The sequence below is a fragment of the Pomacea canaliculata genome, linkage group LG4 (genome assembly GCF_003073045.1).
Source record: "Pomacea canaliculata isolate SZHN2017 linkage group LG4, ASM307304v1, whole genome shotgun sequence".
NCBI classification, from domain to species: domain Eukaryota; kingdom Metazoa; phylum Mollusca; class Gastropoda; order Architaenioglossa; family Ampullariidae; genus Pomacea; species Pomacea canaliculata.
In genome coordinates this window covers 1,758,700-1,771,619 of record NC_037593.1, presented here as the reverse complement: position 1 = coordinate 1,771,619, position 12,920 = coordinate 1,758,700, and the positions used below count along the sequence as shown (strand labels likewise).

The 12,920-nt window shown below is 42.8% G+C and overlaps 1 protein-coding gene and 1 long non-coding RNA gene across 2 annotated transcripts in view; both read right to left on the bottom strand.

Annotated features, from left to right (window-relative positions):
• Positions 1–4,778: 4,778 nt before the first annotated feature.
• Positions 4,779–12,920, bottom strand: part of LOC112563144 — a 29,019-nt gene continuing 20,877 nt past the window's right edge. The window contains exon 3 of the long non-coding RNA XR_003098969.1: positions 4,779–5,689. This is a non-coding gene — a long non-coding RNA (uncharacterized LOC112563144). The remainder of the gene's footprint in view (positions 5,690–12,920) is intronic.
• LOC112563143 lies at positions 5,715–12,185 on the bottom strand. Its single transcript, XM_025236904.1, has 2 exons — positions 11,119–12,185; positions 5,715–10,488 (listed from the first exon to the last, which is right to left on the bottom strand). Exons 1-2 carry the CDS (start codon positions 11,356–11,358, stop codon positions 10,045–10,047), a joined length of 684 nt encoding a protein of 227 aa, XP_025092689.1. The 5' UTR covers positions 11,359–12,185; the 3' UTR covers positions 5,715–10,044.

Below are 12,920 nucleotides of genomic sequence, written 5' to 3'. Positions count from 1 at the left end.
ATCCGACACGGAACCATAACGAACAATGAGGCGAGGCTGGTAAAGGACATGGCGAAGGATTCAAGTTTACTAATTAAGCCTGTTTTGACCAGCTGATTTGTTCTCTCCCCCTCCCCTACAAGAGACCCGTAATAAAAGACTTGAAAATGTCCCAGCCCAATGTATGAATGGCGCCGCATATTAAAAATTGTGTTGCTTTGCGACTGACACACGAAGAATGTAACTTAGAACATTTCTTTGTTTTCAACAGAAAACCTTTTAATGAAGTAACGGACATGGATGTAAGGCCTTTTCTAACTGGATAAACATGGACAAACGACTGAAGACGTCCGGCAACGTTTGACGTCACGGTTGTATCAAGATACCAAACTTGGTCAAGCCACGGATCACCGTAATACAAGTTCGTGGTCAAATGTTTGTCCATATTTGTCCGGTCATGTTGTGTCTCGTGTATCCTATTTCTCTCTTCTATATATGTTGTATGCGCAGCCTCGAGGTTTGACTCAGCTGCCAAATGTGAGTGTCCTTCGATAATTTCCTTCAAGGTTGTCTTTTGTTTTCCTCAATGTGTATGTGAAGGTCAACCACGTAGATCACGTGCGTGCGACCTTGACCGCTCGATGGGACAATCACATGATAGCGCACGTGGGTCGATTAGCCTTGACCTGTTGTACACCAAGCATGCGACTGATGCGGTCAACAGTCTGTACCGCCACTGTACATTCTCCTCAGCTCCTCAACAGTATTGTGTGACTGCGCCAGGGCAAACGCAACCTCTCTCCCTCTCCGCTGATGGTGAATGTTGAAGCCATAAACCACTTGATATCATGGCTGGTAAACTGAGAAGTATTCACAGAAATTCAAGTTAATTACATACCAGCTAATCACATTTCGTACTATATTTTGAATATGTCATAGCTTTATATAAATGATGTCTGTTTGTCAAGAGTTGCCATTTAAACATTGACTATTGGGATCAAAGTCACAGTCTCGGTCTGTTTGTCCGACATGCATAAGAATATTCTGACTACAGTTGACCATTTTACACACCGGAACTGCGATAAAATTTGTAAAAGTCAACGTAATCCTTGAAGTATATGTGATTGTTACCTTTTCTTTCTTTTTTGCCAAGACGTCCCCTTCTCACGACTTTTTAACTACAAAATATTAACAAATAATATTTACATATCAATTTATTCTGTGTTCCCTCGAACCTCTTCTGTCGCTTATTGAGGAACACTGGAATGGATTTTCCACTTGTGATCTTGACTTTTAAAGTCTGGTATTTATCACAGCTTTATCCTCGTGTTATAAAATTAAAGTACGCATGCGGAATGGTAAACAGTATACGTGTAGCCAGGTCTATCAGTGGTCATGGTGTCAAAAGCGTGCAGTACCCCTGCGCCAGCGGGGCTGACAACCCATACGTATACGTGTTGACATTTGTTTTTAAAGGCAGATCGTTAACAGTTTATTCCACGACATGGCTGTGTAATGCTTTGTGTATTTTGACATTGTGTCATCAGTCACAGCTGTGTGCATGTCTAGTGTAGTTTAATGTCACTGTGTATCAGAATGCTGTGCGCGTACGTATTACAACACGTATGTGAATGTTTGCTTTATGTGTGTGCTGTATGGGTTTAGTGCATATTCGTGTGTTGCTGTGACCAGAATGTCTGACCAAAATGTGCGTGCATGCGCTTTGTACACGAACGATATATTTTGGACCATTTAATGGCAGAATAGAGAATTCATAAGACAAAATGCGAGAACATTGTATATTTACAAAGTTCCTCAATTAAGTCCTTTTTAAGGTGTATTTTAATTACTATATTAATTGTTTTAAACACCCTGGTGGAATAATACTAAATTTCTTGAATTTTGAGAACAGACAGTTTGCCCTAAATCATTTAGAATTGTCATTTGTTTGTTTTAAGGGCCTGCTTAAATATTAAGTATGTAGGCTTCATCTTGTGGGACCTTTTCTCAGACCAGCTAGGACAATGGGCTTTCGCAGGTTGGAGAGCCTGGAAATATGCAGATCACACGGTCAGTGGTACTGTTCGAACGTTTTCCTCTACAGACCAAAGAAAGTATGAGGGTGAGGGCTCCAAAGGAGGGAACCCACTGGAACTGAAGCAACAATTAATTCAGAGTTGCCTTGGATATCCAGGTGGCGTGTCCTTTTCGCTGCAGCTGTTTCGTCAGCCGGAGGCCGGGTTACGCCGTACGACTTCATTTTCCAGGGTAGGTAATTCAAAGCGCTGTCTACGAAAATAGAGCAGCGGTTGCTTCCCATGATCAGCGTTATTCACTTTTCTTTTTGGGCTTCTTTCCTTCCTCAAAACTGGCTTACACAGTGTTTGATACACCAAAGTGTAAGTAATTTAAAACTTTCTGGTCAAAAAAAAAAAAAAAAACCCCCAAAAAAAAAAAAAAAAAAAAAAAAAAAAAAAAAAAAAAACAAACACAAACAAAAAGGACGCAGTAGTGCTTCAAGAAGCAATATGCTAGCTTGTTCGTCTGTGTTGATTTCCGCGCTAAAGAAATGGGAAGGCGGGGGAGGGGGGAGGCGGCGGCAGTGACACACCAGAAAGGTGGAGGTTGGTGTGTGTGTTGGGTGGGTAAGTGGGAATATGGGTTGGAAGCTGGCTTAAAAAATGCTTACACACAATGGGGATGACGTAATCCCATCTCTGTTACTAGCCGTCATTATGTAGTCATGGAACTGATGTATTGTCCACTGATGTATTGTCCTTGATGAGGGCGTGTGTGTGTGTGGGTGTGTGTGTGTGCTCATTTCTGTCATTTTTTATTGCTAATGTTATTGTTGATGTCTTTGATTTTTACTCTGACTGCTTGCATGCTGGAAGACAAATCTCCTTTTCTGGACAATAAAGTAATCTTATCTTATCTTATCTTATCTTATCTTATCTTCCACCTAATGGTGATTTCGCACTACATGATGGGAGAGCGACGCAGGAAGCAAGAGTGACTAGAGAAATGCTCGACTGCCAGACTTGCAAGTAGGTGACACAGTGTCCCGAGACGAGATCTGAACCCAGGCGCTTTTAGTTCTCACTACAGTGATGGCCTCTTAGTAAATACAGTCTTTTATCAAGAGAACTATATAAAGCTGTGAACGCTCATTGGTGAGTCATCATCCTACAGCCTAGAAAATCGCAGCTACCAGCTTGCGATGCCTAGCAAATGTCTGTATCACCTGTTAAGATGCCATACGTGAGGGCGACGGGTTGCATAATGCACGGCTCAGCCAGGCGACCGTCCGTCTTGCGCCTTCTGATTTGTCAGCTGCCTGGTCAACAGCCACAACCGCATCAGGAAGACACACACACATCGGGAATTTCTTGGTTTTGTCTATACGTCTAGCTGAGGTTTGGCATTTTGTAATGCACAAAAAATCTCCCTCAGCCACGTGTGGCAATCGACAATCTTTTCAACACTTTATTTTGTATTCCCCGCTGATAAAGTCATGCAGGAAGGAAAGCATGTATCTACATTCAATGAACATCTCGTTGAGCGTGTAAGCGCATTATTGCAAACATCGACAGGAAGTTAGGGACAAATAATGGCCACAAACCGCCCCTCACGACCCTGTCGCGTGATAACGACACTATTTATTCCTGCTCGTACATGCCTAGCCCTGTAGTCTTTACTTTGCTTCACCTGTATGGAAGGTGAAAGCGTGCCAGAACTACGCCCACAGCCCTAGAGGTTCAATCCCGCACGTCAGACATGTTCTTACTAACGATGTAACGGGCAAAGCATCCACAAATTTATACATGCCACATTTTCACCAAGGTGTATTGCTGTCATAAAGACGGGACTAATCCAAAGATGAGCAGCCACAACAGGAAAATAACAAGGACCACAGGAGTCGCTTCGAAAGGAGAAAAACATAAATGCCGTGCACTTTTTTCGGGGTCATCTTCACGTGAGAGCGATGTCTGTCTCCCCTCTCTTCATGCTTTCCTGGGTCGACTGGAGGAAACGAGCTGCGCTACACGGGGATCGAACTGGTGCGCCTCTCTAGCGTTCTAACTACTCGGTTATCTACTCCCCAAGTACAAAATGTGCAACTGGAGAAAGGGGCGCAGGACAGGAGGCGAAAGAAAGAAACAGAAGAAGGAAAAAGAAAGCATAAATTAGAGCTTCTGTCGTCACAGGCAAATTCTACAGGGTACATGGCGCTAGTCGACACGGAATATGATCACACACACAAGCATATTTATAACATATTTCGAAATATTTATAAACAGCTGATCGAGACGGGTGACTGCGTTTTGCTTCGTGTGTCAGCTAAGACTTTAGGAAGGAGCTCAAATCCGTTCAGCTCTGTTTCGCCACTTAACCCACTTTTCACACTTGAAAGTGTGACTCCGCCACTCGAGACCAGTCAACGACGCAGTTATTGTCAAGCTGACTGCTTCCAGGCACGCGCTAGCTTCCACCGCGACCTTCTGTCGCGTCACCGCGAGTCTCTGTGTGTGAGTGATAACTGAGCTCTTGATGCAACTCGCGATGTCTTGACTTCTGACTCTCCCAATGACTGGATGAGTGCGAGGAGAATAGCTTGTTGACAACTGCGATTGGAAGGTTGTTATACGGGGTCACACCTCCCGGATTCCATGACACATGTACACACCAGGAGGAAGTTGTTGGTGCTCCACTTCACCTATACCATCTTCTAACAAACTTTAACAAACAAAAAATCAAGCATCTCCCCCCCCCTTCCCACCTATCAACAGCGTCTAACGATTTTTTTCTCTTAAACTGAAGTTGGATTTGGAGTCAGGGGTCTGAAAACATAAAAGAGTTTAGTTAGGAAGTCTCACGACTGTAAACATACGTCGGAGGTCTCATAGCGTGAGATATTGTGTAAACATTCTGAAAACTTACGAAAGCTCATATTTCGTCATTACTTGTTATTGAATGCCAGTGACACACTATATTTACACACCCAGTTAAAGATGATACTTGACATCGGTAATCATGATGACGATCATATTAATATATGTATATTTTCCGCGACTGGTCAATGAAAAACCCAACCTAATACTGTACTCTAGTCCTAGCTGTGGCCTGAAAACCTGCAAACATTTTGTAATGAGAAGGGGTGGAATTTTATGGATGGGAAACACTGATCAATCCTTGTCCCTCTTTACCCCCTTCAGCTTCATTTGCCATGAGACTGTTTCTCTGACAAAAAAGAGCATCTACGACCAGTAGAAGTCACGAAAGCATGTCTGACCAAAAGAGCGAGGTGTGTTGAGGTCAACTTGTGACCCCGGGCTCAGCCAATCACATTTCGAAGCCCGTGAGTTCTTGCATCCTGTAGCAGTCCGAGTGCGGACCAGAGGAGCGGAGGATCGTAGGTCCGGATGATAGCCGCGCAGACGGTTACTAAGAAGTACGCTCCCATTGCCTCGCCTTTTTTCCTTCATCATCTTTTCCTCCACTTCCTGCTCGTGTCTTTCACGCGCGGTCCCGGAAATGCGCGTTGTTTCAGTCAGCACTGCGTCGCGCCAGTCTCACCATGACGTCAGGCCGAGCGTGACGAGCTGTCCTACCTCTGCCTCATTTCCCACAGGAAGACCGCGCACCGACGCCGGGTGGTGTGGTGGTGGTGGTCGGGGGGAAGGACCAGGCGTGGAGGCCTACTCACGACCTGGAACAGTATCAACAGTTCGCGGATTTCCACTGCATCGACTGCATCATCCTTTATTTTAATGTTTACCATTTAAAAGGACGAGCACCACAAGTCATAAGTTAATCGTTCGGAAACGTACGTTGGGCAAAGTTCATCATACCTTCATACAGGAACTTGAACCAAGGTTCACTACTCATTTCTATGTATTTCGGAAAACAAGTGAACCCGGGGTTCAAGCAGAAAGCCCCTAAAAGTCATACCCAACTTGCATCGCTCTGAGGAAGATGGAGACTGGGGTCTTTCAGACTTGACTTCATTCAGTAGGTTCGCTCCTATGACATCACATGCAAACATCTACATTTTATACTCGCAAAAAAGAAATACCTATCTAAGTATAAAATGAAAGCAGCGTACAAAGACTGAGGCTGTAAATAGTCTTGCCTTGTCTTTTAATGGCTCTAAGCATTTGGCCATGGATGCCATTTTTCTGTAATACAGTCCAGAGTTTTTCTCTAGCCACTGAATCGAAGACTCTAGAAGTCAATGAGGGTGGGGTCATCACTGAGAGTAGTCTCTCCTCTGGTTACACAATTGACGGAATGACCAGTATTGGTGTGACAGTCGAGGTGTGGCGGGCATCCAGGCTGTCATAATCACTGACAAAACTCGGACCAGAAGTGCAATGCGTGAAAGCTGGAGATCACATCGTTTAAGGAAACAAAATACAATTTTTTTTTGTTTTTGAGCACGAGAAGCAAGAAACGGGCGTTTGACATGAGTGAGCCCACTTTAATCAACCATCCTAAATGCACACTAGTCAGACTTCAAGGAACAAACACAGGTTTATCGTTCGTAAATTTCAAACTGGCGAGTGTCTGTCAGAAGGATTTCCCTCAGTATTCTAGAAGACCTAAAAGCTGTCGAAAGAAGGAGAGGAAGAAATACAAGATCCAAACTGTTCCGTGATTTGCTGAGCACTCTAGGCATAACATCCGCGTGGGTGGAATCCTTACCCGGGTATAGTTACTAAGAAAAGTGGAGCACATTTTAGCCGCTAAGCTCAGAGTTCAGGAGAGGATATGACTGCTAGAGAGGGCGGCATCGTCTCAAGCTACCCGTACACTGACACTTGTATTGCACGCCCACCCCGTGACCGCTTTAATGATGGCCTCGTAACCGGGTACCTTGACAAGAAACGTCTCCGCCACCGCACTGACACCGCACCATTCACATCCATACAGCCGTCACTGTGTCTAACTATTAACTAATTAATTCACACTACTGGATTTGAAAAGATTAATCATTCCATCTACTCTTGGTGTCACTGCAGGTAACGTCACCTTATCGTGACAGAGGTGAAGTGGGGTGGAATTCATGTCGGATGGCGAATTATTTTTTCCTGACTGGAAGAAAAGATTTTTAAAAAGTGGCTTTATGCAAAGAAGGTCAAATGCCGTCTTTGCAGGTTTTCTTTATTTCTAACCGTAGAGCTGGAAGACAGCAAAAACAGCGAAGCCATCGTGACAAGACGCGGGAGCTGCGAGCTGGCAACCTTGTACACGACTACAAACTACTATAACATACAGCCCACTGCTGGCACTTTCTTTCTCTTGTCTGTGTGTGTGTGTGTGTCTTGGTGTGCTTTACTGTGAGTGTACATGTAATGATGTAATGATGAACAGAGCAGTGTGTGTGTGTGTGTGCGGGTGTGCTTTAGTATGAATGTTCATGTAATGATGTAATGATGAACAGAGCAGTGTGTGTTGGTGTGCTTTACTATGAGTGTACATGTAATGATGTAATGATGAACAGAGCAGTGTGTGTGTTGGTGTGTTAGTGTGCTTTACTATGAGTGTACATGTAATGATGTAATGATGAACAGAGCAGTGTGTGTGTTGGTGTGTTAGTGTGCTTTACTATGAGTGTTCATGTAATGATGTAATGATGTAATGATGAACAGAGCAGTGTGTGTGTGTGTTGGTGTGCTTTACTATGAGTGTACATGTAATGATGTAATGATGAACAGAGCAGTGTGTGTGTGCGGGTGTGCTTTAGTATGAGTGTTCATGTAATACATGTAATGATTAATGATGAACAGAGCAGATTGTGTGTGTGTTGGTGTGTTAGTGTGAGTGTTCATGTAATGATGTAATGATGAACAGAGAAGTGTGTGTGTGTTGGTGTGTTAGTGTGCTTTACTATGAGTGTACATGTAATGATGTAATGATGAACAGAGAAGTGTGTGTGTGTTGGTGTGTTAGTGTGCTTTACTATGAGTGTACATGTAATGATGTAATGATGAACAGAGCAGTGTGTGTGTGTGTGTTTTGGTGTGCTTTACTATGAGTGTACATGTAATACATGTAATGATTAATGATGAACAGAGCAAATAAAAAAGGTAGGCAGGATAAATGTATTAATTTATTTATTAAACACTAAATAAATTCTTTGACATAACATAAACTTGAAAAGACAAGCGTGTAAATAACAAAATAAATATTCTCAATAATAATTATAATATACTTCCAATGCATGTTGAGAAAAAAAAAAGTCACATTCATTTCATTACAAAGAAGTAAACAAGTCAATCTACCAAAAAGACAAATATAAATGCAATGTCACAGTGACACGTATAAATGCAAGATCTTGTAATAAAACTATGTTGGCAAAATAGAATTATGTTCTTTCTGTCTGTCATTATATTAACTATTTCTTTACAAGATGATTTATTTACATAGATTTATTAAGTTATATTTATGAGGGTTAATACAAAAATAAAAATATAAAAATAGCATCATAAAAGGAGTAGACAGTTCTTTGGTTTCACAATGAAAATCACAGAAACTTTGGAATGCTTGAAATGAGCAACTTCACGTTGCAGTCTCTCTGAGAGAGTATTTTCAGTCACAAACGCCTCCTACAAAAACCATGGTCACTATGAGGTTTCAATCACAGGCTTTGGATTTCTCAAGGCTTATAAGAAAATACACTTACAAACTGTGTTAAAAAAAAGGAAGAAAACGAGTAGCAACCATTGAAAAAACAATGGGGAAAGAAGCTCGCGGCGGGCAGCAGCCGGTGGGACTGTGATGAGCATTTTAACACGCGGTGGCTGAGAGTCAACTTACAGGTAACAGGTAAACTAGACAAAGGGACATTCAGTTATCGAGAAGGAAAATGTGGGTGAGGTAATATCTGTTCTAAAAATGCAGAAAAAACTAGCTGTACGCCAGTCTTTGTATAATTCACCTGTTAAAAGTAGCTTTTAAAAATGCCCCAAACGGGAATCTGATTGGTAATAGCGGGTGCAATAGAGACATTGAAATCAGCGTTTCTTATCACGAAAGGAAAAAAAGTCACTGATGTAAGAAACGAGCATTTCAATGTTTCGATGATGCTTATAAGAGCAGTATAGCTCTAGAATGTCAGCATGACCTGACTAATCAGAGGAGGGCAGGTCATTCTGTGAATGGAGAGAGAAAGTGTGTTCCCCACAGGTTCGCCATGACGATTTGAGACGCCAGTGATAGTGATATATACACTCCGGAATGAGTGCATCCTATGGGTGTCATGTGTACAAAAATAAAGTTTAACACAGTATATACTATCCGGAAATGATTTCAAGGATAACATCAATTACTGTGCGGATGCTAGACCTTATCACAGCTCCAGCTGTTGCATTTTCTATCACAAAGTATCACAGGGCAAAAAGGCACAACAGTACCAATAACACATAATTCTTTTCTCCGATTATTTAAGGCTAAGTAAACTTTCAATGATATGAAGATCTGAGGATATGTAAATCTTTGGGAGTTACATAATTCTTGAACAGGGGAATATTTAAACTTCTGCTGTACTTGGATATATATATATAGTCTTGTGATAGATATACAGGGTACCCATACATTTAAAATGCGAACGTTTTCACGCGTAAATAGACTATCAACACATTATTTAAAAGACTGCACAACTACAGGATATCACGAAATATTACCGTTAATAATAATAAATGATAAAATTGATCAATAATGTATAAATTAGGGATATCAAAATAAACTATTAGAGCTCACAACAAAAATTATAGTCATCAACACAAATTAATATGGCTATGAGATCAAATTATACAAGCATAGGATAGGGAACAAGAAGAAAAAAAACGAAGAAAACTATGACAAAATGAACAAATAAAATATCTTCAGCTAGGAAAGAACGTGTATGTTATAACTAAACGCATTTGTATTGGGTCAATATGACCTACTTCACAAATGGAACTCTTTTGAGAGCAAAAACAATCGTGCCGAAGTCGGCAGAGTTTGACAATAATTGGTACGACCTGACGTCCCCGTCACCAAGTAGGAGGACCCTGAGGATCCTTACTCCACTGACGGAGGAATGTTTGCAGCAGTCGTGCCTACGACAGCTCCTTTATAGGCACAGGTGCAAGAGGTGGGGATCTCCAGGGTATCCTCCTGCATCAGTTGCAGCCCCTCTTTGCAGCCACTGGGCCTGAGGACAGTGATGCGGGTTTTGACAGGCTCACAGCTCATGGAGGGGGTGCCCACACACTCCTGGCACTTGCACTTGGCGAAGTAGAGGGTTGAAGGGTAGAAGCCTTCAGGCAGACGCAGAATGTCGAAGTAAAAAGGACAGGAGGAGCGGTCCGACAGCGGGGCAGAAGCCACCTTTACGATGGAGCTGGGGCAGGTCTTGCTCACTGAGGGATCGGAGATCATTTCGTAGCTGCTGCTCGGACTGAGGTTGGGCTGTGTCAAGACTATGTTGTTGACAGCAGGGCGAAGGAACTGCGTAAGGTTTATCTGTCAACAAAAACAAGAGTAAACATTTTTGAGTATTTTCGCTAGTCAGATAATTATCAGACACAATCACAGAGGCGGAAGAAACACACACTCTCTCTCTCTCTGACTGCTCAGTACACCACCGTCTTAGTCCAAAGCATCTGATGTTATTTGATTGGCTGGAAGAAGTTACTCAAAGGGTCGACATGGTTCTTTGTCGCACACTCATCACACAGCACAAGTCATAAGATGCGCACACATAAAACCTGATTTCCCGCTTGAATTATTTTGCTACACAGAAACAAGTGACATGAAAAGAATGCAGGCTGAGACATTTCCTGGCACGTGCTCACTCCAAACCACACGCATGAGCGCACGAGGACTTAAGACGGAAGGAATGAATGAAAGTAAGACAAGAGAAAGCGGAAAAAAAATTTGAGCCCTTACTACAGCTACATAAGTTTTTTCCCTTCAAGAGATCCTTTTTTATGCGAATCTGCCATTCTTCAGATCAATCTTTCCCCACCCCCACCCCCACCCCTTTTCACAAAAATTCCGAGGATAGAGAAAACAAACAGAAGGCCGATGTGAGCTGCTAAACGTTCAAGTCCGTGTGACATGCATGCTCAGGAGATGGATGGCGATATTTACCTGGGAGTTGAGGGCCTGGAACATCTGCTCCAGGTTGGATGGACGTTCGCACAAGGTGGCGGCGCGCTTGACGAGCTGGTGCTCTCGCCTGGCTTGGGCTGATGCTTCTCCGATGATGTCGTTGAGAGGCAAGGACGCGCTGGGTAGCGGCATCAAAGCCAAGCACACAGCGACGACAGCGACTGCAAGGCGGAGGGCGCTGCGCACACAAACGTTGGTGCCGACGACTTTGGTGAGCATAGTTGCGGTAGATGCGGTTAGCTGAGCGGTGAACGAGACTGACCTACTTGCTGGCGGCGGCGGGATAAGGTGACAGGAGCGTTGTCACGATGAGTGAGGACTGTGTAGAGACTGTGTAGAACTATTCGGTAGCAGCACAAAGATTTGGGGCGATATAAGCGTGTGAATCTGATCTGAGTGCTCGTCAAGCTACTTCTTGATTGAACCGCTGTGGGTCTTCAGTGCCGAGTGGTCACCGCCAAGACTTTATATAGTCGCTGAAGCTATCCGGCTGCTAAATTTAAACGCGCGACCCAACCAGGAACCTGGTGGAAAACCCCTCAGCGGCCCGTCCCGCTAGTATTCAATGGGATCTGCGCTGTTCGTGCATGGGAACCAAGGCAGCGTGCATGTGGGTGGGAGGAGGGGTGTCAGATGCGCTACTGAGTAGCTTCTTCTGTCTGACATTCATTATTTCATTCATTCTCTCTTTCATTTGAGCCCGCTTTCATGGGTAGGGAAGTGAGCTATAAAACTGAAATTTAATATTACATGGCCGCGCGTTACTCACCCCCCTCCACACACACACATCGACGACCCCCACCATCCCACACAAAGAGCATACAGTGAGTAAATGAGAGAGACAGTGATGTAGAACAAAAAATACATACATTATAAACACCTATAGTTTTGTGTCTATACAAACATAATATAGCTTGCACAAGTCTACGATTGTATCGCTCCAGGTACAGACTACTAAAATAAAGAAATAAAAACTGTCTTGACCTGAAGAATACATTTACACACCCAAGCACATGTACCAGCTCTCTTTCTTTTCCTACACACACCTCATCACACATTAAACTCATCAGCTTGATCGCTAAATACAAGGGCATTGTCTATCAATGTATTTCTGAAAATATGTTTTAGCATAGACTTTATAAATTATCAGTAGTTCAAAATCCTAAATGACTAATGGCAAGGGCATTAGGATGTGGATGTAGTCGTTTATTTTAAATTCGGAGCATGTGTTCTCAAATGATGATATTTATGTAAGCATAATTCGTAATACGTGGCTTCAAATGATGTTGTTAATGTACGCATAAACATTTCATGTCATCGGGAAATTTTTTTAACAAGAGTTTGTTCACATTTGTAAAGTTTTCATGGCCAAAGATGTCATTATCTCTGTTTCTCTCTCTCTCTCTCCCCATCTCTCTCACAAAAGAAAGCAACAACCCGTGGCGAAAAAGAGAGAGAGAGAGAGATGAAACACAAAAATCTGTTTCAAAAATAATAAAGACTTTTTCCTGCTCATCCCTGTCATCTTAATCTGTCTATCTTTTTGTAAAGCTATTATTAGCAACTTTGGTGAGGGCGTAACGGAAGAAAAGTGACGAAGACACTGCCAGTGACCCTGACTTTGATTACGCCGTCACGAATCCGTGTGCTCAAGCTACGGGTAGCCCTGCCCCTACACTACCCGTGAAGCGGAACTACTGATGGATTGATTTTCCTCTGTTTCTTTCTTTGTTTACGAACATCGTTTACTTATCTTGGCTGATTATTTTTAGATGTTCAAA